This window comes from Toxorhynchites rutilus, chromosome 3 (genome assembly GCF_029784135.1).
Source record: "Toxorhynchites rutilus septentrionalis strain SRP chromosome 3, ASM2978413v1, whole genome shotgun sequence".
Taxonomy (NCBI): Eukaryota; Metazoa; Arthropoda; class Insecta; order Diptera; family Culicidae; genus Toxorhynchites; species Toxorhynchites rutilus.
The window spans coordinates 322,325,700-322,347,866 of NC_073746.1; the positions used below are offsets into that span (position 1 = coordinate 322,325,700).

Below are 22,167 nucleotides of genomic sequence, written 5' to 3' on the forward strand. Positions count from 1 at the left end.
ATTTTTGCAATCGTGCGGATTTCCGAAAACCGCTTCGTAACAGATAATTAGATAATTCATTTTACATGCTGAAAACAAAGTCAACCATCAAAGAACTATTTTTGAGAGGGCATCCACGCGCCCAGATGCCGACATAATAATCTTTATATTGAAATCATAAAACAATACATCTTGAAATAAAAAACAATACATCTTCGAATGTACCTTAACTAATAACCAAAATGTCCAAATACCCAGCTTTCCAACATCCGACAAAAAATACGAAAATCCGTTATTTTTCGATCTTCCATAGTAGGGTCCCCCCTTAATGCATCTGGCGATTATAGCATCAACTCTAGATTTGATGGTAAGCTTATAGCATCAACTCTAGATTTAATGGGGCGTATCAAGAAAACTCTATCGATGAGCTTTCAATGAACAGCTGATTCAAGGCTGATTTCTTAAAAAAAATCAATGAAGATTTTTCATTATTGTTCGTTATTAGTTGCAAGTGTTTTATCCAACACTGTGATACAGAATACAACAAATATAATGTGTGTCCCTATTCGAGAATGTCTGATTTCCATCATTATTGTCTCTTTAACTGGTTATTGCTATAGTCATTTGTTATTCAGAGATTTTATACGAGAATTTACGCTCGTATATCTCACAGTGCATTGTGAAAGTAGCAGCCAACAGTTATGGAAGCCATTCAACAACAGCCCTTAGGCTCTCAAATAACAAGTTCTGGAAACTGTTAAAGTAGACAAAATTAAATTATGCGATTCAACAAAGTTAGTATTTATCAGGATTAAGTTATCAACTTCTCCTGAATGTATATTCCCAATCCGACGAATCTGATATGATTCCGAGCGAATCAAAAGTCTTGGTTTCAGCAAAACGATCACTTCCAACGTTTTCTGAATTCTCTCCAACTCCAAATCCAATCATCAATATTGTCGAAACACACATTCCCCATTAACTTTCCCTTCTGACACACCATACCTTGTGACCAAATCCTAACCATTGCCCCTCAGGATGGAAAAGAAAAACATCGCAAGGATAGAAGTAAAAGCAACAAAAAAAATACCGAAGAAGAATGAAACCATATCCCGGATCAAATATTCAGATCCATACCTGTGAAACCACTCCGTCGTTGCTGGGGTCAGTCTATCGCATCATTTTTCTTCTTCTCCGGATTTGTGTTTTTACTTTTGAAGTCTCCCCCTCGGTCCCCCTAGATTCACATGGTTATATCCCACACCACGCCGCTCCGGAACTGCGCAAGGTGTAAATTAAATTCTCGACATAGCAGGAACTTTCACCATTTGGTCGTTTTTATTTCATTTTGTCGTATCGTCGCTCTGTCCATCTTGATGTTTGTCCCGACTATCTGGATCTGGGGTATCCAATCTGTTTCGTTTCGTGTCGTTCCTTTGCTTCCTAATCCACTCCCAATCCGCCGGTCTGGGTCTGCCTTGATAATCTGGAACGGGAATCCTGATGATACAATATGCATGCCAAGTTTGCTGCCACGGTAACATGTCCCAGAGGCGGCTTATGTTTGCTTTTCTTTCGAGTTTGTGTTTCTGTTTGATTCCTCTCGTCATATTGCGTTCATTTTGGCTTTCCGATTTCGTTTGCGTTGACAAAAACAGATCATTAATTTTCGGAATGGTTTCCTGTTTTGTGCTCGAATTGAATCCGAGAACTATAACGAGTGATAAAACCTTTATGACATAATACTTTGTTTATTTGGAATGCCCAAACGATGTCATAATAAAGCATGATCCAGCTTGCAGCTTTAACCTTTTTCCTTTCCAGTTCTATTGTTGTTTTCGTTGTTGCATTCGCACGTTTTCAATTTGCATGTTTGTATTTTAACAATATGCCATTTTATTTTCAGTGCACTCAATAACACCCATTCGCACCCACACACACACACACACACACACACACACACACATACGTATATCACACGTGTCAAAAGCGGGGAATTTCATTCAATATTGTGTACCATCTCTCTTTCTTCCCTCTACTTGCATGCGAACTCTCCATCAATTCCATCAATTCCTGCAGAAAGCAAGGTTTGCTCATCGGAGGAATTCACGTGCCGCAGCGGAACCGGGACCTGCATTCCGCTGGCCTGGATGTGCGACCAGAATCGGGACTGCCCGGACGGATCGGACGAGATGTCATGCAGTAAGTACTATTTTTTGTCATTTAAATGGTGTCATGGTGTAATGCCGAATCGGGCAAATCATTGCATCCTTTTGTTGATGGTGTTGTTGTTGTTGGGAATCATGGGATTTTTTTACCAGTGATTGTCTGAATGGATAACAATATGTTGGGGGAGTGACGCGGATACAGATGACTGAACATTTCAGGATATTTTTGTTGAATGAAATGTCAAACTGTCTGATCGATTTCACATTCCAGCTGCAATGAAAATGATTAGGAAGTGCTCCTCAATCTTTTTCTTGTAAACCAGGGTACCAACAGATAAAATTAATGTTCTTTTAGCATACAGTGATGAATCAGATAATCAGAAAACTCAAAAAACTCAGAATACCCAGAAAACTCAGATGTCTCAAAAAATATTCAAATCATAAAACTCAGAAAATCCAAAAATTATAAAATTTAAGAATTGAGGAAATTTTAAAAATAAGAAAGAAAAAAAATAGAAAACTCAGAATACTCTAAGAACACAAAAAAATCAGAAAACAAACATAGCAAAAATCAAAACAAAAAACTCAGAAAATCATAAAACTAGAAAATTAGTAATTTGAGAAAACTTAAAAAAAATCGAGTAACTCAGAAACTCAGAGAATTTAAAACAAATCATGTTACTCGAAAAACTCACAAAATCAGAAAACCCAAAAAAATTGAAAAATTGAAAATTAGAAAACTTTTAATACTACATATGATTTTCATCCATGATATTTGTGCCAAAATCCTTATGTTAAAATTGAAAAAAACGCGTTACAAGCTGATAAAAATCAAGAATATGAATAAAATCAACACTTTCATAACTGGGTTAATTTATTATCCATAGAATTAATTGTTTTAATCGGTTTAATGAAACAATCCATAGAATTGAATTAGAATTTAAGAAACTCAGAAAATAAGAAAATTCTAAATAATTTAGAAAACTCTGAAAACTTAGCAACTCAGAGAACTGAAAAAAACTTAGAAAACAAAAAAAAATAAAAAAACAAAAAAAAACTCACGAATCACGAATCACGAATCTCAGAAAACTCCGAAAACTCAAAAAATCTAAAAACTAGAAAACTGAAAAGATTTAAAAAAAATCAAGAAGCTTAGAAAACTCAAAAAATTCGAAATGATTTAGAAAACTCAGAAAGCTGAAAAACCTCAAGAAATTCAAAATAATACAAAAGACTCAGAAAACAAAAAAAAAACAGAAAAATTCAGAAAACTCAAACAATTCGTAAAACCAAAATAAAATTAAGAAAACTTAGAGATATCAATCAGTAAATTGAAAGATGAAGGAATTAAAAAATTTAAAAAAAAATGACAAATTAGAAAATTTCAAAATTGAGAAATTGGAAAATTAGAAAAAATTTCAAAATTTAATGATGAAATCAAGAAAATCAAGAAACTCAGAATATTTAAAAATTTAAAAATTTAAACCAAAAAAAATCAGAAACTCAGAACACTCAGGGAACTATCAGGAATCATAAACCTCTAAAAATAAGCAAAAATTAAAACTCAGAAAATTTTTAAAAAATCAGAAAACTCAAGAAGTCGGAAAAATTCTGAAAACTCAAACAATTTATAAAAACAAAAAACCCATAAAATTAAGAAAACTCAGAGAAAGCAATCAGTAAATTGGAAGATTTAAAAATATGAAAGTTGGAAAATTGAACACAAAATCAAAACTCATTATAAAATAATTGAACACAATAAAAAAAATCAAAAAATCAAAAAATCAAAATATCAAAATATCAAAATATCAAAATATCAAAATATCAAAAAATCAAAAAATTAAAAAATCAAAAAACAAAAAACAAAAAAAAAATTAAAAAATTAAAAAATCAGAAAATCACTAAATCAAAAAATTAAAAAACAGCTAGACAATAAGACAAAAAAACGGGGAAAACTCGAAATGCTCGAAGATTAGAAAAATTAGAAAAGTTAGAAGAATTAAAAGAAAGTTAGAAAAATCGGGAAAACTAGAAAAAAACCAAAATAACTAGAAAATTTTTGAAAATAAAAAAGCTAGAAGCTAGAAAAAGTAAAAAGGCTAAAAAACTAGGAATATTTAGAAAAATGTAAAAAATAACCGGTAAAATTTGATAAAGAACATAAAAAACTAAAAATATTAAAAATTATAAAAACTAGAAAAACAATAAAAACTTAAAAAAAAACTTGAAAAATTATCAAAACTAAAGAAATACTATTAGTACTAGAAAAATTGAAAAAACTAACGAAAATAGAAAAATTATAAAAATAAAAACATAGTTTTTTTCTGGTTTGCTAATTTTACCAGTTTTATTCTTTGTCATTTTTTTGTGTTTCTAGATTTCTGGTTTTTCTATTTTTTTAGTTTTCCTTATTCTTCTTGTTCTTTTAGTATTCTTAGTTTGTCTGCTTTTTCAAATATTTACAGTTTTTCAAGTTCTAGAAAACTCAGAAAGGTTGGAAAACTAAAAAGAATATAAAATTGTAAAATTTTACAAAACCAGAAAAACTAGTTAAATTACAAAAAGCAGTTCTTCTAGTTTGCTAGTTTTACCAGCTAATATTTTTTAAATTTTTTTTTTTCCAGTTTTAGTTTTCTAGGTTTACAGTTTTTTTAAGTTTCTATAGTTTTTTCTAGTTTTTTAGCTTTATATTTTCCTCATTTAAAAAAAAAAAATAAAAAAAAACTGGAAAATAAGAAAAACTTGAAGAACTGGAAGAATAAGAGAAATTGGAAAAAAAAGAAATTAGAAAAATTAGAAAAACTAGAAAACAAAGAGAATAAGGACATCTAGAAAAACTAGCAAATTAGCAAAACTAGAAAACTATAAAAATGGAAAAAAATATAAAACTGGTAAAATAAGCGAACAAAAAAAATTAGAAAAACTTTGAGAAGTTATGAAAACATAAAAAACTTGGAAAACTAGAACCAAAAAAAATATTTAAAAAAACTAGAAAAACAAGATAAACTGAAAAATCTTTAAGAAAAAACGCAAAACTAAAAAAACTAGGAAAACTATGATTTCAAAAAAATTGAAAAACTAACAATTTAAAACAAATAGGAAAGCTATGAAAAAGTTGATGAAACTAAAGAGTCAAAAACAATAAAAAAAGTAAAACTTTTTCTAGTAAAACAACAAAAAATTGAACTTTTGGGTTTGGGAAAAATGAAAAACTAGGCAATTAAAAATATGTTAATCGGAAAAACAAAATCCTGATTTTTTTGAATTCGTTAATTAGTAAAAGTTTTTATTTATAGATCTTTAAGCCCTTAATTGTGACGATCTGTAAATTCTGTGAAATTCTGTAAAACTCTGTAAATTCAGAAATTTCGTTATTCCTCAAATATATGGAATTTTATATTCTTAAAAAAATTTATCCTAAGTTCATTAATCTTGCAGTTCATGAAGTTATGAATCTGCACATCCATACGTCCTTATGTAAAATCTGTGTACATATTCAGACGTTAATCCATGAATCTTCGCACCTCAATCCGCGATTTCATAATTCATAAAGTTGAGAATTTCGTGAATTTTGTAAATCCGTCAATAATCGTAAATCCGTAAATCCTGAAATCCGTAATCCATAAAAAAATATGAACCCGAAAAAGGCAAATCAATATTGAACAATTAATTTGTGAATCCTTGTGAATTGTCGGAAAAATGCTTCATTGAAATAAAGGGACAGTTTGGAAGTTCGTTGACTCTTGCCCACCAAAAATCACTGTTAGATCTACTAAAAACATAATTTTCCGAAGAATACCCGCCGGAGTTAACTTAAATAACACGTTTGACATTCCTTTTTCCAGAAAGCTTATCACTCTCCTCACTTCCTGACAAAATTCTTCTTCGAAATGAATGTTCGTTCGTACTTGTGCCAGCCGAAATGCGGCTTCTAGGAAGGGTCAACCCTCTGGGATAACTGCAGTAAGACCTTCCACCTTCGTTTTTCTGAAAAGCTTATCGATATCCTCAAATTATGTAATTAATTCTAATGACTCAAAGATTCGTTGACCTTAGCCAACCGGCTTGTTGGAATTTTACCGCTTTCGGCAAAAAAATGCACTGATTACGTTCTTATATTCTGGCAGAGAACAAATGTTTTCGCGATAAAGAATGCTATCAGAAACGAAAAATGGATTATGTCTGCTTGCAAAGTGGAAGTTGTCACGGTATCGACTAATGTGCCCTCTGCAGAAGATATAATGTCAATCGCACACCACAACCCGTAAACCCAAACCAAACGCCATTAACATATTATCATTCCCTCGTGAGCAGTTATGACGACTTTAAGATTGTCAGCTCGAAGCGTGAATATAACCACACAGAAGCATCTTCTTGGGACCAAAAACAGAGGACTTAAAGTCACCCAGAGCATATCAGGGAGAATATTGATTCAAATTTAAAATTTTTCAGCCTCGGTGACTATGAAATTTTCGCTTTGCGATACTTTGCGAAGACAAGCGCCTGCTGTCATCATTTTTTAATGGAGACGCATTATTTCGGAAAATTATCGTTTAACAGTTATCATCTGAACTGTAGCAAATTTCGTTGAATTAGTGACCTGCTAAACGTAGCAGGGCGGCCGGGTACAATGTTTCCTGCGAATCATGAACCACCACCACCATGATGAGCGAAAAATTTCCCATCTAAAATTAAATAGTAACGACCGAAATAATTTTCCCCTTCCCTCTAATCGCTCGATCCGCAACATAACGGTCGCGAAATTTATGAGTCGTTTTACTTTTATCGGGTATACACCGCGCACACCACACTTTTCCTTCCTCCCCCCCCCTCCGAGGGGAAACCATTCGCCGATTGTTTATGGATTTTTGAGTAGGAACCGTTTGTCTGTTTCCGTCTGCCCTGCCCTTTTTGACGGCAATGAGCTGTTCCTCTGCAAACATTGAACCAGATCGGCCGTAAACATTTATGAGCGCACAGAGTGCGCTTCTCGGGGTCGACCTTTTTGGCTTTTCCGCCTAGAGAGATAGGTTGGGTATCGGCAACCCAACCCACCGGAGAACGATAAATAGCGAATCGATTCGGATCCTTCCAGACCAACTGCTCCTTCCATTGAATGGTAGGTGAAACATCTTTCCGGAAATAATGCTTGGTGTCGTAAGAAAGGATTACCGCCTTTCCCGAGAGTCTACGACTGCAAGCTTATCTCGGTGGTTGTCGTTTACCACCAAATGAGAAACAAACCCATCTGACCCCATTTGAATACGATGGTTCCATGATTAGTTAAGTTTAATTAATTGTGCATTTGTGGGAACGGAAACGGGAACAGAATCTAGGCTCCAATAGAAGCAATACTATCGACAATTAATTCGATCAAGGAATGGAAACGTCTTCCACATCACTCGATGTGACTTGTGTATGGATCTAACAATGTTTGCGGTTCGAACGTGTCCGGTTGATAACCCTAAAGTTATCATTGCCGCCAGCAGACCGAAACAGAGTAGTTATTTCAACAATAACGGCAACTGTTTAACCGGAGCTATCAGGTCTCGGATTATTTTCTATCTTCGAATGTGTTTTACTTTATGTTGTCGGATCATTTAATGATTTGTGAATATAATCCGAACGGAACATATTATTATTTCCAAAAATAAGAGAAAACGAGTAGCCCTTTTAAATACTGCAAAAAAAAAACTGATAGCAAAAAACAAATTTTGAATTCGTATTTCGTTCCATTGAGATTTCTTTTTAGTTAACTGAAAAAATATTTCTGTCTCATCAATTCTCATTGTTAATGAGTGAGAAAATAATCACGTTAAATATTGACTTTCCATCGTTTCGTTTGATAAGTTGCCAACAACGGATCAGTAGTCAGAATGTACCGCCCAAAAGAGGTAGAAGAGAACGCAGTCCATAAAAGGACGTTCGAATTTCCAAGATATTTGACCTTCTCATATAATCTTCTAGTTTTGCAACACTATGTTTTATTAATATTTGAACACACAGTGTTACACCGTAATGTAGCACTTGAAAACCTCTTGACAAAAAAAGAAAAGTATTTAAATCTTGTTTATAGTGAATGAGAAACGATTAGCCTACATTTGCTGCACTCATTTTTCAAACGATCCTGACAATAAGTGTCGTATTATAATTTTCTCTCTTTTAAAACCGTCACGGATTTCAAATTGTTTACTTCTATTTTTCGGATAGTCAAACGATTGAACTGAAAAGAGTAATGTGTAATGAGCAATGAGCTAGGAGCGATGTGCAATGAGAAATGACAAATAATAAGTTATAAATAATAATTTATTGAAAAATTCAAAATGAATGGCCAGCAAAACTGGAAAAATAGAGAAACTAGAAAAACTACAAATAACTACAAAAGCTACAAAAACAAGACCAACTAGTAAAACCAGAAAAAACGAAACATCTAAGAAAAAACAGAGGAATCAAAAAACAAGAAAAACTAAAAAAAAAACAGAAGAACTAGAAACGGTAATTGTAAGCCGAAATTGGAGAGATGCCAGCTATCATCGTCGGAGAGAACGATGTCCGCGAAGCCTCGCGGTACCTGAGGAACTGGGCAGCACCGGGCCCCGATGGTGTTCAGAACTTCTGGCACAAGAAGCTGACCGTCGCACATCCAAAGATAGCTGAGTGCTTCAACAAGGTGCTACGTGACCCACACAACCTTCCTGAATTCGCCACCCGTGGCGTCACCTTCCTCCTCCCGAAAGACAGCAACACATTGAACCCATCAAAGTACAGACCGATAACGTGCCTATCGAGTCTGTACAAAATACTGAGCAGCATAATTACCGCCAAAGTTTCTGCTCACTGCGAACAGCATCACATCATCGCAGAAGAGCAGAAAGGATGCAGGAAAAATACGCATGGCTGCAAAGACCAGGCCATCATCGACGCAGCCATAGTCGGCCAGGCGGTTTATAACCAGCGGAACCTAAGCATGGCCTATATCGATTACAGGAAGGCTTATGACTCCATACCTCACTCGTTTCTCGTCCGGGTATTGGAGCTCTACAAAATTGATCCCGTCGTCGTTAGGTTCCTGCAGCATGCGATGAGGCAGTGGAGTACGTCTCTGCACCTCAGTGATGGGGAAAATGTGTTGCAGTCTAGAACGCTGCAGATAAAGAGGGGGATATTCCAAGGCGACTCTTTCAGCCCGCTTTGGTTTTGTCTGGCACTGAACCCCCTCAGTAGGACGCTCAATAGAAACGGTCATGGCTATAAAATAAGGTATGGCGACGGCGCCCACGAAGAAGTGACCCATACCTTCTACATGGATGATCTCAAGGTCTACGCTGATTCACGTCAGCGTCTAGGTGTAGCTATCCGGGTTGTCGAAGACATAAGCAGGGACATCTGCATGGAGTTCGGCCTCGACAAGTGCCGCTGTGTCCATCTGCTGAAAGGGCAGCTTACCGAATCCGGAGGTTACGAGGTCTATGACGGCGAGTTCATAAGAGACATGGTTCGTGGCGAATCCTATAAATATCTTGGATTCCGACAGCTCACCGGGATTCGCCACTCCGACATCAAGACGGAGCTGCGAGACAAGTTCTTGAGTCGAGTGAACTGTGTCCTGAGGACTTTCCTCAACGCGGGGAACAAGGTACGCGCGATCAACACATTCGCGGTTCCCCTGCTGACCTTCAGTTTTGGTGTAGTCAAATGGAGCAAAACTGACCTAGAGGACCTTGAGAGGAGGATGAGGAAAGCATTTAAAGAGGCCGGAATGCACCATCCTCAATCGGCACTGGAGAGAGTTTCACTGCCACGCAAAGAAGGGGGACTTGGAATAGTCGACATATCTGCACTGTGTGTTGCCCAGGTACGACAACTGCGCGAGTACTTCGCAGAACGCGCCAACCAAAACGCGCTATACCGGGCTGTCTGCGCCGCCGACAGAGGATACAGCGCTCTGCACTTGGCGCAAGCGGAGTACCAACTCAACTGCAATCTGCAGACAGTGGAGGAGAAGATTGCAGCTTGGAAGCAGAAGGCAGTGCATGGTGCCCACCCCCATCAACTGGATCGGCCACACGTCGACAAGGCCGCATCTAATCTGTGGCTAACGCGTGGTGAACTCTCTTCAGTAGTAGAAGCCGACATGATAGCCATCCAGGACAGGATAATGCCGACGAGAAACTGCAGGCGGTACGTCTGGCATCAAGACGTTGATGACATTTGCCGGATGTGCCATCAACCAGGTGAAAACATAGAGCACATTATGGGAGGCTGTCCCGTTTTGGCCAACGCAGCCTACACCGAGCGCCACAACAACGTGGCCCGTATTGTTCATCGACAACTGGCGCTCCAATGTGCTCTACTGGAAGACAACGTACCAAACTACCGGTACCTGCCTGCACCTGTCCTGGAAAATGACCGTTTCAAGCTGTACTGGGATCGCACTGTTCTGACCGACCTCTCGATCCACCACAACCGGCCAGATATAATGGTTTACGACAAGAGCGACCGCAAAGTCACCATCATCGATGTCGCTATTCCACTGAACCAGAATCTGGAGGAGACCCACGGTCGCAAAATCTGCAAGTACCGACCATTGGCCGTGGAGCTCAAGGAACTGTGGGGGCTAAGGGAGGTCCCAAGAATTGTTCCAGTCGTTCTCTCTGGAACTGGAATTGTCCCGAAGACACTTCTGGAAGCGCTAAAGGTGTTGAATATGGAGAAGGAATTGGCCGGCATCCAAAAGTCGGTCATCCTTAGCACCTGCGCGATTGTCCGACAATTTCTCGGTCAGGACTGAAACAGCACGAGCATGCAGATACGTGCATTCCGCAGAGCCTAGTCCCCCTTTGGCATTCAGAAGCCCGGGGGCAGGTGAAAATTCTGGCTAGGTTCGCCTAGTTAAGAAGTGAGATAAGTCTGTGAAAAAAAATTGAAAAATAAGAAGAACTAGAAAAACTAGAAAAATTACAAACCACTAGGAATCCTAGAAAAACTAGAAAAAAAAACTAAAAAATAGAAAAAAAACTAGAAAAAACTAGAAACACTACAAAAACTAAATCAACTATAATAACCAGGAAAACTAGTAGAACGGAAGAAAACTAGAAAAACCGTTTTTTTGTATTATAGTAACTTTCAACACATTTTGCTGGTTCGTCACTTTTACCTTCCATTTCAGAAGAATATCGGAAGTGCGAATTGAACTCGTGACCTTTAGCGTGAGAGGAAATTGAAAAAAAATGGAAAAAATCCCATATTCTAATTTATTCAAATACTTTTATATTCAAAATTATCATGTTTTTTTTTCAAAAAAAATCCTAAATTTTGCTGAAATTTTATAAATTTTCAACACTTTAAATTCTTTTTTACATTCTGAAAATATTTTGAATCTATGGAAATTTCTCATATTTTTTCAACTTTTGTATCTTTTTAAACTTTACCAACATTTTTATTTTCTTAATGTTTTTTTTTCTCTATTTTTGCTCTTTAATTTTAGCTCGCTTTTTCTTCAAATTTCTTCAACTAAAATAAATCAAATGTTCCCAAAAGTTTAAAAAAAATAGGAAATTAGAGAAAGGCGCAAAAACATTAAAAAAACAGAAAAAAAGGAAAATTAGAAAAATTGAATTAAAAAAAAAATTGAAAAATTTGACAATTATTTTTGTTTTGAAAATAAAGAAATTTGGATGAGAAAAAAAAAATGTAATTTTGCCCGTCTTAACACTAAACCTACCGATGTGGTTCCCTTCGGTACCACATCGATATTCATCGATATTCCTACCACAACTGGTCCAGTGAGCTTTTATAAAAAGTTAGTGAACAATGAGCCTGATCACGAACATCACTTCACGGTGAAAACGAAATTAAGTGCATACAAACTGCATACAATCCATTCCGTTTTCACCGTGAAGTGACGTTCGTGATCAGGCCCAATGACTAGATTTATATAGTTTTGTTGATAAACGAGGCATACCATATTTCTCCTGTATATTTCGACATTTAGGGATAACAACTAGTAGCAAAATATTGAAATTACAATTTTTGACACGCAAAATAGCACTGTAGCTTGGAATGGTTATCGTTAGCTCGTTTGGATAGTCACCAATACAATTAATTCCGACCATTCACTATTTATTCACAAATACAACAAAATATATAAAGCAATAGTAAAAAACGTGTCATGCAGGGGTTTTGTATCACAACCACACATACAAATCTTTCTGATATCATATAAATGTTTGCAAGAGTCAAACGACCCGTTGCGGTAGTTAGGGCAGATTATATATATTTCCCAGTAAAAAAATAAAATAACAAGAGAGGTGTAAACACTGAAAAATACATTCGATGTATGTTTAAGGAAAAGTAGTGTAGGCAAATGATGTTATGACAATGTAATTTGCAAGGAAATTTTGACTAAATGTTCAAAATTGGCCATTTGACCCCTCGTGGTAGGTTTAGTGATAAAATTAGTGAGTACATAGCTTCACAGACATAAAAATCTGCATATCGCAGCTCATAAATTCATAAATCCTAAAATCTGTTAATACGTTAGTCTAGAATTTTTTTTTGAATTGTGGAAGTCGGAAAGATTTAAGAAATTAAAAAAAAAAATTCAAATTTGAAAAAAAAAAATTTTTTTTTCTTTAGAAATTTTAAAAGATGTAATAATTGGGACAAAACGTTTCAATGAATCAATGAAAAATATTCCAATAATTTTAGAAAAAGTTGGAAGATTTAGGAAACTTGAATTTTGTATTTTTTCGAAACTAATTAAATTCGAAAAAAAACAAAACAAATAGAAAAAGTAGGAACAAAATAAGACAGAAATGACACAAAAATGAGAAAAGAATAATTATATTAAAACGAAATAAATGGGACAAAAATGAAACATTAATGACAAAAATGGGACAAAAATGAAATAAAAATTAGATAAAAATGAGAAAAAAATTAAATAAAAATGAGATAAAAAAGAAAAAAAAAGAAAAGTGACAAAATGGCAAAAAATTAGAGCACATTGAGCTTTAGCTTGAGCTTGCTTAGACTGTACAATTCGTAGTTGCTCTCCGTGATTGACCTGAACCAACCAAATTGCACAAAAGAACACACAGAATGACGCTTGGGACTAGCAAATCATTCTTGTTGACAAAAAATTAGAGCACATTGAGACCAAATTGCGAGTAAATTCAAAGCAATTGATAGCAAATTTAGAGAAAATTTTGAGCAAATCGAGAGCAAATTTAGAGAAATTTAGAAGAAAATCGATAAAAATCTGAGAGCAAACTCGGAGTGAATTGAGAGCGACTGGAGATCAGAATGAGAGCAAATTCAGAGCAAATTGAGAAAAAAAATTCAGACAAAATTAAGAACAAATTGAGAACAATTCAGGTGCAAAATAAAAGCAAATCAAAAGAAAATGAGGGCAAGTAGAAGTGAATAGATAATGATAAAAAATGACAATAACTTAAATATGAGAACAAATGAGAAAAAATAGAAGAAATGGAAAGAATCTAGGAGATAAAAAAAAACTAAAAGTTTTGATGTGCGCAATCTAGCCCAAGTACCATAAAGACGCTGCAGGTGACGACCGCATGCTCCATTCCGTCCGTGAATAAAATTCTGAATAATCGTCAAATTACCACCGAAAAATCGGTAATGTTATCGGCATATAATTTTGTAGTTGCCGAGCAATTTCAACTTATGACTGCGTTCTACAGGAAGGTACCGTTTTGACTCATATATCAAACAGACTCGAATTCCGAACACTTCATTTGAAATACTAAATTTACTGAACATCAATATTATAAATAATAGAATAATGAAAACTCCGATATTCTAACATTTATTGGTATCAAAACAACATTTATGTTCGGTAAATTTAGTTTTTAAAATAAAGTGTTAGGAATTTATGTCAAAAATTGAGAGCTCGGAATTTGAGTCAAAACGGTATAGGGAGTAGAAAAGAAAAATTTGAAAGTTAAACCTAACCAAAATATGAAAGATGTCGTTTATAACTTGACCATTTATTGATAGATTGCAGAGATGTTTGCATCGATCGATTGAAAATATTTTTACGTATCCATTACTGTAAAATATTTGAAAAATAGTATCCAAAACCGGATCGCATTGTTAACGTAGGACTAGGAAATTATTGCAGTCGAGAATGAAAGTGATCTCTTCAGTGGATTATTTGATAGTCCTGACGAGGACCGCTGAATGATCGAGCTTGAGCTTGAGCTTGGGTAGACTGTACACTTCGTAGTTACATTTCGTGATTGATCTGAACCAGCGAAATCGCACGAAGAACACACTGAAAGACGCATGCTACTATAGAGATCCGTCATTCGCAGGCGGAGTGGTTGATTGTGACGACGATTGTGCGACAACGTTTTGCCCAAAGCAAACCACAAATTTTGAATTTGCTGCTGCTAGCCGACATGCATTAACCAAAATTTCAAGCAGATACCCATATTTTTAAATTTTTGTGGTAAAAATATTTTGCGTTCAAAGCAGTTTTTGGGTGAATAAGAAACAAACATCACTTGTAGACTGTTTATCTTTCCAATAAAGTGATTATCATGCAACTTCGTTCAGTCGGTGTAATGGTATTAACACTTTGATGTTCGCACGTTTCGTAAAAAGATAATCCCTTGGCGCCGGTAGTGCTAATTCGGATTACTTGACTTGTCGCCGCCCGTTCTTGGCATTATCGGGAAATTATAAATTGTTAAGTTTTTCATAAGTACTCAACATGAAATTTCGAAGATATACATACGTAAACATTACAAACCTGTCCATATTCCCCGCACTATATGTCCATGCGGGTAATAATTGAAAAAAAGGTTCTAAAATTCGGTCTGTTTTAATTTTAGTAAAAACATTCGGCCGATTAATTCGAAAAACAGTATATTGAAATGCCAGAAACTGCATTTAAGTTTGGAAAAACATGAGTTTCGAAAGGTATAATTGAAGTTCTTATTAATATGTCCGTATTTCCCTACCTCCCCTACTTCTAAAAACATGAAACTTGTTGGCGTGTGTAAGTTATTGTTACCTAAACAAAACCCCAACAGAATACAAACGATACTAAAGTGCTGTCGTCGGCCATTGAGATACTATGCGCACGTAACCACAGTGGTGTTAGGCGTCGCTCACAAATTACGTAACGCGAGAAGGGAGTGGAGAGGGGTCGAGGTTGCGTTACTTACTGTGTATTAGAGATAGGAAATTGCGTTACGTAGAGAGGGGAGGGGGTCCAAAATCCGGATTTTTAGCGTTACGTAATTTGTGCACGACGCCTTACCGGACGCCAAAGTGTTAATGCTCAAAACCTTACACCTCAAACGTTACAGACTCGTTTTAGAAAATTTTGACATATATAATAATATTGGTTTTCGAACAAACTATCCAACATTTGTCAAACCTTATCTGAACGAAAATCCAACGTCCTGGTTGGTTGTACGGCAGAAGCTATTTTACAAACCTGTTGGTGATGATGATGATGATTCGCTGGATTCTAGCATAATAGTTATGGAGCGTTTGTTCGTCTATTCTGTAAAATAATATCCAACTCTCGAGTCTGATTCGGCAGGAAACAAAATTAATGAGTATCAGATTGCATTGAGTGTATTCGCATCACCACTGTCAGTGCGAATCAATGAAAAATAATATCGTTTTGAATGAAATCTGTAAAATTCGCATCATCGATCTGCCCAATTGTTATGCTCAATCACAACGAGCGCGATTGAAAGCAAAATAAGAGTTACTCGTACAATAAATACCGATTTCCATTTTCCATTTCCAATTTTCCAACTCCATTCGTCCGCCCTACCAATCGCATTAATCAATTACCATCGCCGGGATAATTGCGTTATGGAATTCAATATAGCTCACAAACGGATGGGGAATATTAATACTGACCGCCAGTTCACCCCACCCTCCTTCCGTTTCCCCTCGTTAGTTTATGAGTTGGACACACCGCCATCGGGACTTGGCATAGTGTACATGAATAATTAAATGTCCTTTACCCGTTATTGTTGCACCAAGGGAGAGTTCCATGCGATGGATGATGGCGGGCGGAGGACGTGATCCCGAAATGGGTCTACCTGAGTCGGGTCGAAGTTCGAAACTATCTCGGCTTACACAATGGGGTGGGTTTTGTTGATGATGCCGAAGAATTAATCCCCAACATAGCTTGTCACGAATGGTTTATTGTTATAATCCATTATTGTGACCCACGCTCACTCGTGATAAGCCAATGCTCTCACGTTATCTGTGGAAAAGTCTCAGCTGAATTTGCTTGGTGGTATTAATTGAAACAACGATTTCGTTGAGTAACAATCTTACTTTCACAGAAAGTCCCCAAAAAACGCGAAAATTGTCTCTGAAACTTAAAGCCCCTCTTCGGAATGTGCCCCAATTCGGACGAAATGTGTTCTAGAGGATCCCTAAGGGAAGACTTCATTTTCGACCCAATTTACGGTGAAATTGCCGCTCGAACTTCGAAGTGATGACATTGGCGCGTTGGGGAAAAAAGACGTAATCAAGGAACGAAACGCAAAAACGACAATGAGATGGGCCTTTTGGGGAAGATCCTTAGCTTTCCTTGCTCGTGCACTCATACACACGCATTTTTACAAGCACATCTCCATCATTGCTTCAATCAACATTCGAAACACAATTATAGGGCGTAATTATCGTTCAAATTTATTTATCCAATTTGTTCGCCAGTCGGATAAAAGTGTAAAAGTGCGAGATTGTGTTTATGTGAGTGATTTCCTCCACCCCTGGCAGCCTTCAGTGTATCTCTGGAGAGTCGAGCGAGAAAAAGCTTCACGGCTTTACCGACGCGTTTGAGCGCAAACCAAGCCGCAGATAATGGCGTTTTCGATTGGAGTGATAATCGAAAATTGCGTCGAATTCATTAGGTTTCATTTCTTTGAAGCACGAAAAAATCGTTTTTTGATTGTGGAAATTTTTTAATTCGTTCTTTCGATTGTGGAAAGAAACAGTATTTTTGAGTGGGGCATGGGAGAATAATCATTCCCATCGGAGATTCGCGAGTACCGAATGTGTGTAGGTACTCATGTAGCGAACACCTTGGATACCAACCGACCATCCGGCCGCTCAGTGGCAGAACACGGGATGAAAATTAAGCTCACAGGAGCGTGAAATTTAATAAATCGCTTCAGCAGAGCCAGCACAAAGCCGGATGATATCTTCTTCGCCTTCGCGCCAACCGGGATGAGAGTGGAGACGGCTCAGGTGTGCGAAAATGTATGAACCAGGCGAAACGTGAATGCATGTCTGAAAATGGCATCTCGTTAAGACTTCTCCCCCCCCTATACATTGTGCGAGTGGGTTACGAGAGGGATCCTGTTTAATTAAATGCCGATAAAAAACGGTACACGGTATCCTGAACGGTATCCTCTCCGGTCCGTACGAAGCTATTCTTTCAATCAACGCTTTCGGATAGATTGCAAAATGACCCTTGTGCTGTGGGTGGGGAAAATTCGATTGACGTTGGCTGTTTGCTGATAACGATAGTGGATGGTCCGAAGTGACGGGCTGAAAGCCACTAAAACCGCCATTATCGCCATTTTGTTCGAGCGGCGGGTGTCGTCCCTCGGTTCGATCCAGTCTGTCCGGGTGGCCCAAAGGGGTGCCCCGTTCAGTAAGTTCAGTGGAGCAACCGGTGGTAATTCGAAGATAAAGAGATTGAATAATAACCGTAAATTTTCGACACCCCTTTCGATGTCGCTGCGATACGTGGTGGTGGATCGTGGTGGAGGGCGAAACGAGGCGATGTAAAAAAGTTTTCAAACAGCAGAGGTATTACCAAACGACCTTCTGCCACTACTTTGGTGTTAATTTGAGACGGTGTTATGTGTGTGCGCCCCTTAATGAGCGCTGATAATGGTGTTAATGAATTCATTCCCATAGTCACAGGAGTCCTGGAAGGCGAGAATATTTATGTAAGGTCATAAGTGAGAAAAATTATAGCCGTAAATTCGACGCCACCGGCTGAAGCTGTTCGTGTTTTGACAGGAATGTTCTCGGTAATGAATTTCAACAATCAACTTTAAACATGGTACGCTTCTGTAGTATTATTGCGTAAATCAACACAACTTTCCATAGCGTAACGTTTCTCTTACTCACTAAAGTTCGATTGGCTGGATGACCAACATCAACAAAAAACACTTCCGAGATAATTATTCTATTGACAAACTTAGAATTTGAAACTCAAATTGTGCAACACATGTATTTACCATAACAATAATATATCAGTTTGCTCTGAGCGGCGCAAACCATTCTCAGGGCAGCGAATCAATAAAATTTCCAAATCAGCTCTCAACCTCAGAATCAACGTGTACTATTGATTGCTCGCTGTCTAGAGCGACCCTAAAATATTGAATTTATTGTAAATTCAAGTAGCTTCCAGTATCTATTGGCAAAAGTACTTCTCCAATGCCCCCAACATATTATTCCTTTGAGACAAATTATACTATCGTAAAATGGCAACGGAAAATCCAATTGTTTCGTGGTGGCGGCCGCTATAGCAGTGGAACGAATGTTCAACTTCTTTTTTTCAGCCATACAAATGAAACACAAATTTCTGCATAACTTTAGAACTTTTCAAACAATTGGAGCTAAATTTAGCAAGCGGAGGTTTTAGGGTGCAAGAAATATTTCTATTGTGATTTGACACTTCTCCCTCTTCGCTGAGGGAAGGCTGCCATACAAACGAAATATTAATTTCTGCGTTACTCGAGAACTCATCAAACAAATGAACCCAAATTTAGCTAGTGAAGCTTTTAGAGGGCATAATACCCCTGTTATAGAAGCTCGCATCCTCTTTTGGTGCTAACTTCTGACTACCTAGCTCGTTCGCCATGGACAAAAACAGGTGGTAGTCACTTGGTGCAAGGTCCGGACTATACGGTGGATGCAAAAGAACTTCCCATCCGACCTCCCGGAGCTTCTGGCGCGTCACCAAAGAAGTGTGTGGCCTGGCGTTGTCCTGATGGAAGACAATGCGGCCTCTGTTTATCAAAGATGGCCTCTTCTTCATGAGTGCTACCTTCAAGCGGTCCAGTTGTTGGCAGTACAGGTCCGAATTGAGCGTTTGGCCATAGGGAAGCAGGTCATAATAGATTATCCCTTGACAATCCCACCAAACACACAGCAGAACCTTCCTGGCCGTTAATGAGGGCTTGGCCACCGTCTGAGCCGTTGGGCGGGTTCGCCGACTTCGGTACCACATCGATATTCAGCCGCTCCATCTCCTCTAACGATCGCTTCGAGTAATGGCCCGACGATAAATCCACACAGGCACAACTTCCGGCAGGTACTTCGTACTATAAATTTCACCGTTCACGGCCAGTCCGGAGCTAAAGAAGAGCGGCTTTGACATCCCCTTCTAGCTGATTGTCAGCCACAGCACCACCTGCCAATCGTTGCCATCCAGAGTGATATCGTCCATCACCACCGCCACGTCGCGATTCACCGGGAAAATTGACCATCTTATTCAGTCGCTGCCACTGCGTCATTGCCTGCAGCTCCGAGAGCAGTGGACAGGACTTCCGCTTCCTGACATGTGATGCAGTGATGTAGCCACTTTTCCCTCGAACTTTCTCTTCAGCATCCTTTGGAGCTTCTTGTCGCTCAGGGTCGTTGGCCGTCGTGCACCGGCCTTCCTCGATGTTCTGATTGTTGTCCAATAGTGCCAAGATGTTGTTGATGCCGAAACGGGTGTATCCGGTGTCCACAAAGTGCCGCACGATGTGCGTTTTCGACACGGCGGGGTACCGTTCTTTGATCGCGCACACTTCTGAACGAAGTAGTTTCACTGTTTTCGCCATCACGGTTAGAGTTCGACTGATAGAGCTGTCAATTTTTTTCTGCTGACTCATGGGTTACTATGATTGATCCTGCATGGGTAGCTTCGTCAGTGCGTGTGAAGGTAAACCCATGAAAATTTTGCCCTTTTTTTTAGTGCAAACGTTATATTACTAAAATTGAATCGCCAAATGTGTTGTAAGCGCAAAACTCGAGAAAGGAATAGTCCGATTTGAGCTGTCTTAATTTTTTTATATTTTCTGTATCAAAAATGTATTCCATGCAAAAGGGGATACAGGTTAATTTCAAATTATTGAAAAATCTCATTCAGACGAAATAACGGAAAAATTTTGAGCCAGAACTGTGTCTGAAAATAATTTTATACTGTAATGACGAGTTTTGGTAGAAGTACCAGGAAATTTATAGTAAAAGGAAATTGTGATGGGTCAAGATCGGTCAATGAATAGTTCTGCGATTGGATAACGGATAAACGATCGCTTAGTAAGAAAACGTGAATGTTTGAAGTATTGATAAGAAAAAATCCATTTTGGGCGAGACAAAGTGTGTCGGGTATTATATAATTCTAGACATTTGAAAATCTCTCTTATACCACAGAGTCATAAATTGTGGCTTGGTCACAATCTCGTTTACCTGAAAAAAAAGTTGAATGTTAATAAAACCATCATAGAGAGTAGTCAGGGCCCGGAATCTTCGAAGATGAAAAATGTAGATCGACCCTTCTCTCTATAGCTTCGCTTCGGCTAAGACTACTTCGGCATCCGTCATCAACAGAAAGTGGTATGACTAGAAAATGAATTGACGAGCGTTGAGGGCGAGCAAGACTGATGAACTATTCTAGTCAATACTTATTCTAATTGACGTGACTAATGAATACAAACCTACCTCTTCATTTAAGTGACTTCAATCCACACTTCTAGTCCCCCCTGACAGGCGTACACAATCTTATTCTACGTCCATATAAAGTGAAACGAAAATTTGATTTCTGATGCAAAAAAAAAGTTACACCATTAATAGGCGGTTTATTGTTTACCCACCGTGAGCTCAAACCAACGAACATAGATAGTTATCAGGTATGCTATAGAGGTCCTCGCGTTAGTATTAGTAAATAGCGTGCAGTTTGGGAGGAATTATAAACAAAATTTTAATTCACTTTTTCTCCGAATTCAATTTTGTGAAAAAAAACCTACAGAAATTCGCTAATTTGTCAGTGGTTATGCACGCAACACTACATACTATTTTACACGTATGAGTAATTTTCGTGTACGATACAAAAAATCTAGCTCACCTGTAGTATATGTCAAACCACGTTGAACTCAAACATCGATACATGCATACGTAGTACATGAGAGAGAGAAACGAATTCAGTCTGGAAGAAGTCACTTCAAAATGCAATGAAGTCTATTTGACGGGGAAGAATGAAATGATATAGTCGAGTAGTAGAGAGAGATAGCGACTAAACGCCCTACTGACTATTGAGTCATGTTGATGGAGAAACCGCGTGAAGAAGCCAAAAAATGATTTCCAATTGAATACGAAGGGGAATTTCTTCATAGTCCGCTGACTATCCTCAGTTGAATATGACTATACCAAGACCTGACAATGGTGGTTGAAAATCGCTTCTAACGGTTAATGAATTCGCATTTATCTACAAACAGATGTATTGGGATCACCATCAGCGAGCAAAGACTTACGCAGAGAGAATTGTTCGACGAGCGAGCTACCAAGATCTGAAGAGAGTAATAGAAAAGTAAAATCATTGCTGCCTGCGCTCTCAAAGTGTTGCTCATACTACACAAGAATCATCGTGAGTTCACACTACAAATTGTGGATCGCAGTTTATACAGCTGAGGATGACAAGCTTACGAGCAACTGTGATCCAATCATATCTATCATAATGATTATGAGTTTTGTTTTGAGCTGACTCTTGCGTCTTTTTGAATTCTTTTGTCTTTTTGAGAGCATGCTAAGAATATCGATAATTATGAAAATCCAATAGTAAACAAAATCCAACATGATTTTTTGCAGGACTGTCACTTATGCTATGGAACTGTCTAAAGTATGTTTCGTTTAAATTTTATGTTAAATATGTGTTAAATTCAGAATCCAAAAAATGTTATTCCCGTTATGCCATGAAAGCTTTATTCAACATTGTATTGCATTGGATTGCCCGAAA

General features: G+C 37.5%; 1 protein-coding gene across 9 annotated transcripts in view; it reads left to right on the plus strand.

Annotated features, from left to right (window-relative positions):
* The window catches only part of LOC129779897 (low-density lipoprotein receptor), an 839,868-nt gene that overhangs the window by 640,348 nt on the left and 177,353 nt on the right, over window positions 1-22,167 (plus strand). For 5 of the 9 annotated variants that reach the window (XR_008743794.1, XM_055787654.1, XM_055787660.1 and 2 more), the window contains one exon: window positions 2,059-2,181. The exons of the other annotated variants lie outside the window; for them this stretch is intronic. Coding sequence is in view for 4 of the 5 variants with exons in the window: in XM_055787654.1 (XP_055643629.1) it covers window positions 2,059-2,181 (123 nt within the window). In the remaining variant the exon portion in view is untranslated. The remainder of the gene's footprint in view (window positions 1-2,058; window positions 2,182-22,167) is intronic. 9 annotated transcript variants of the gene reach the window in all.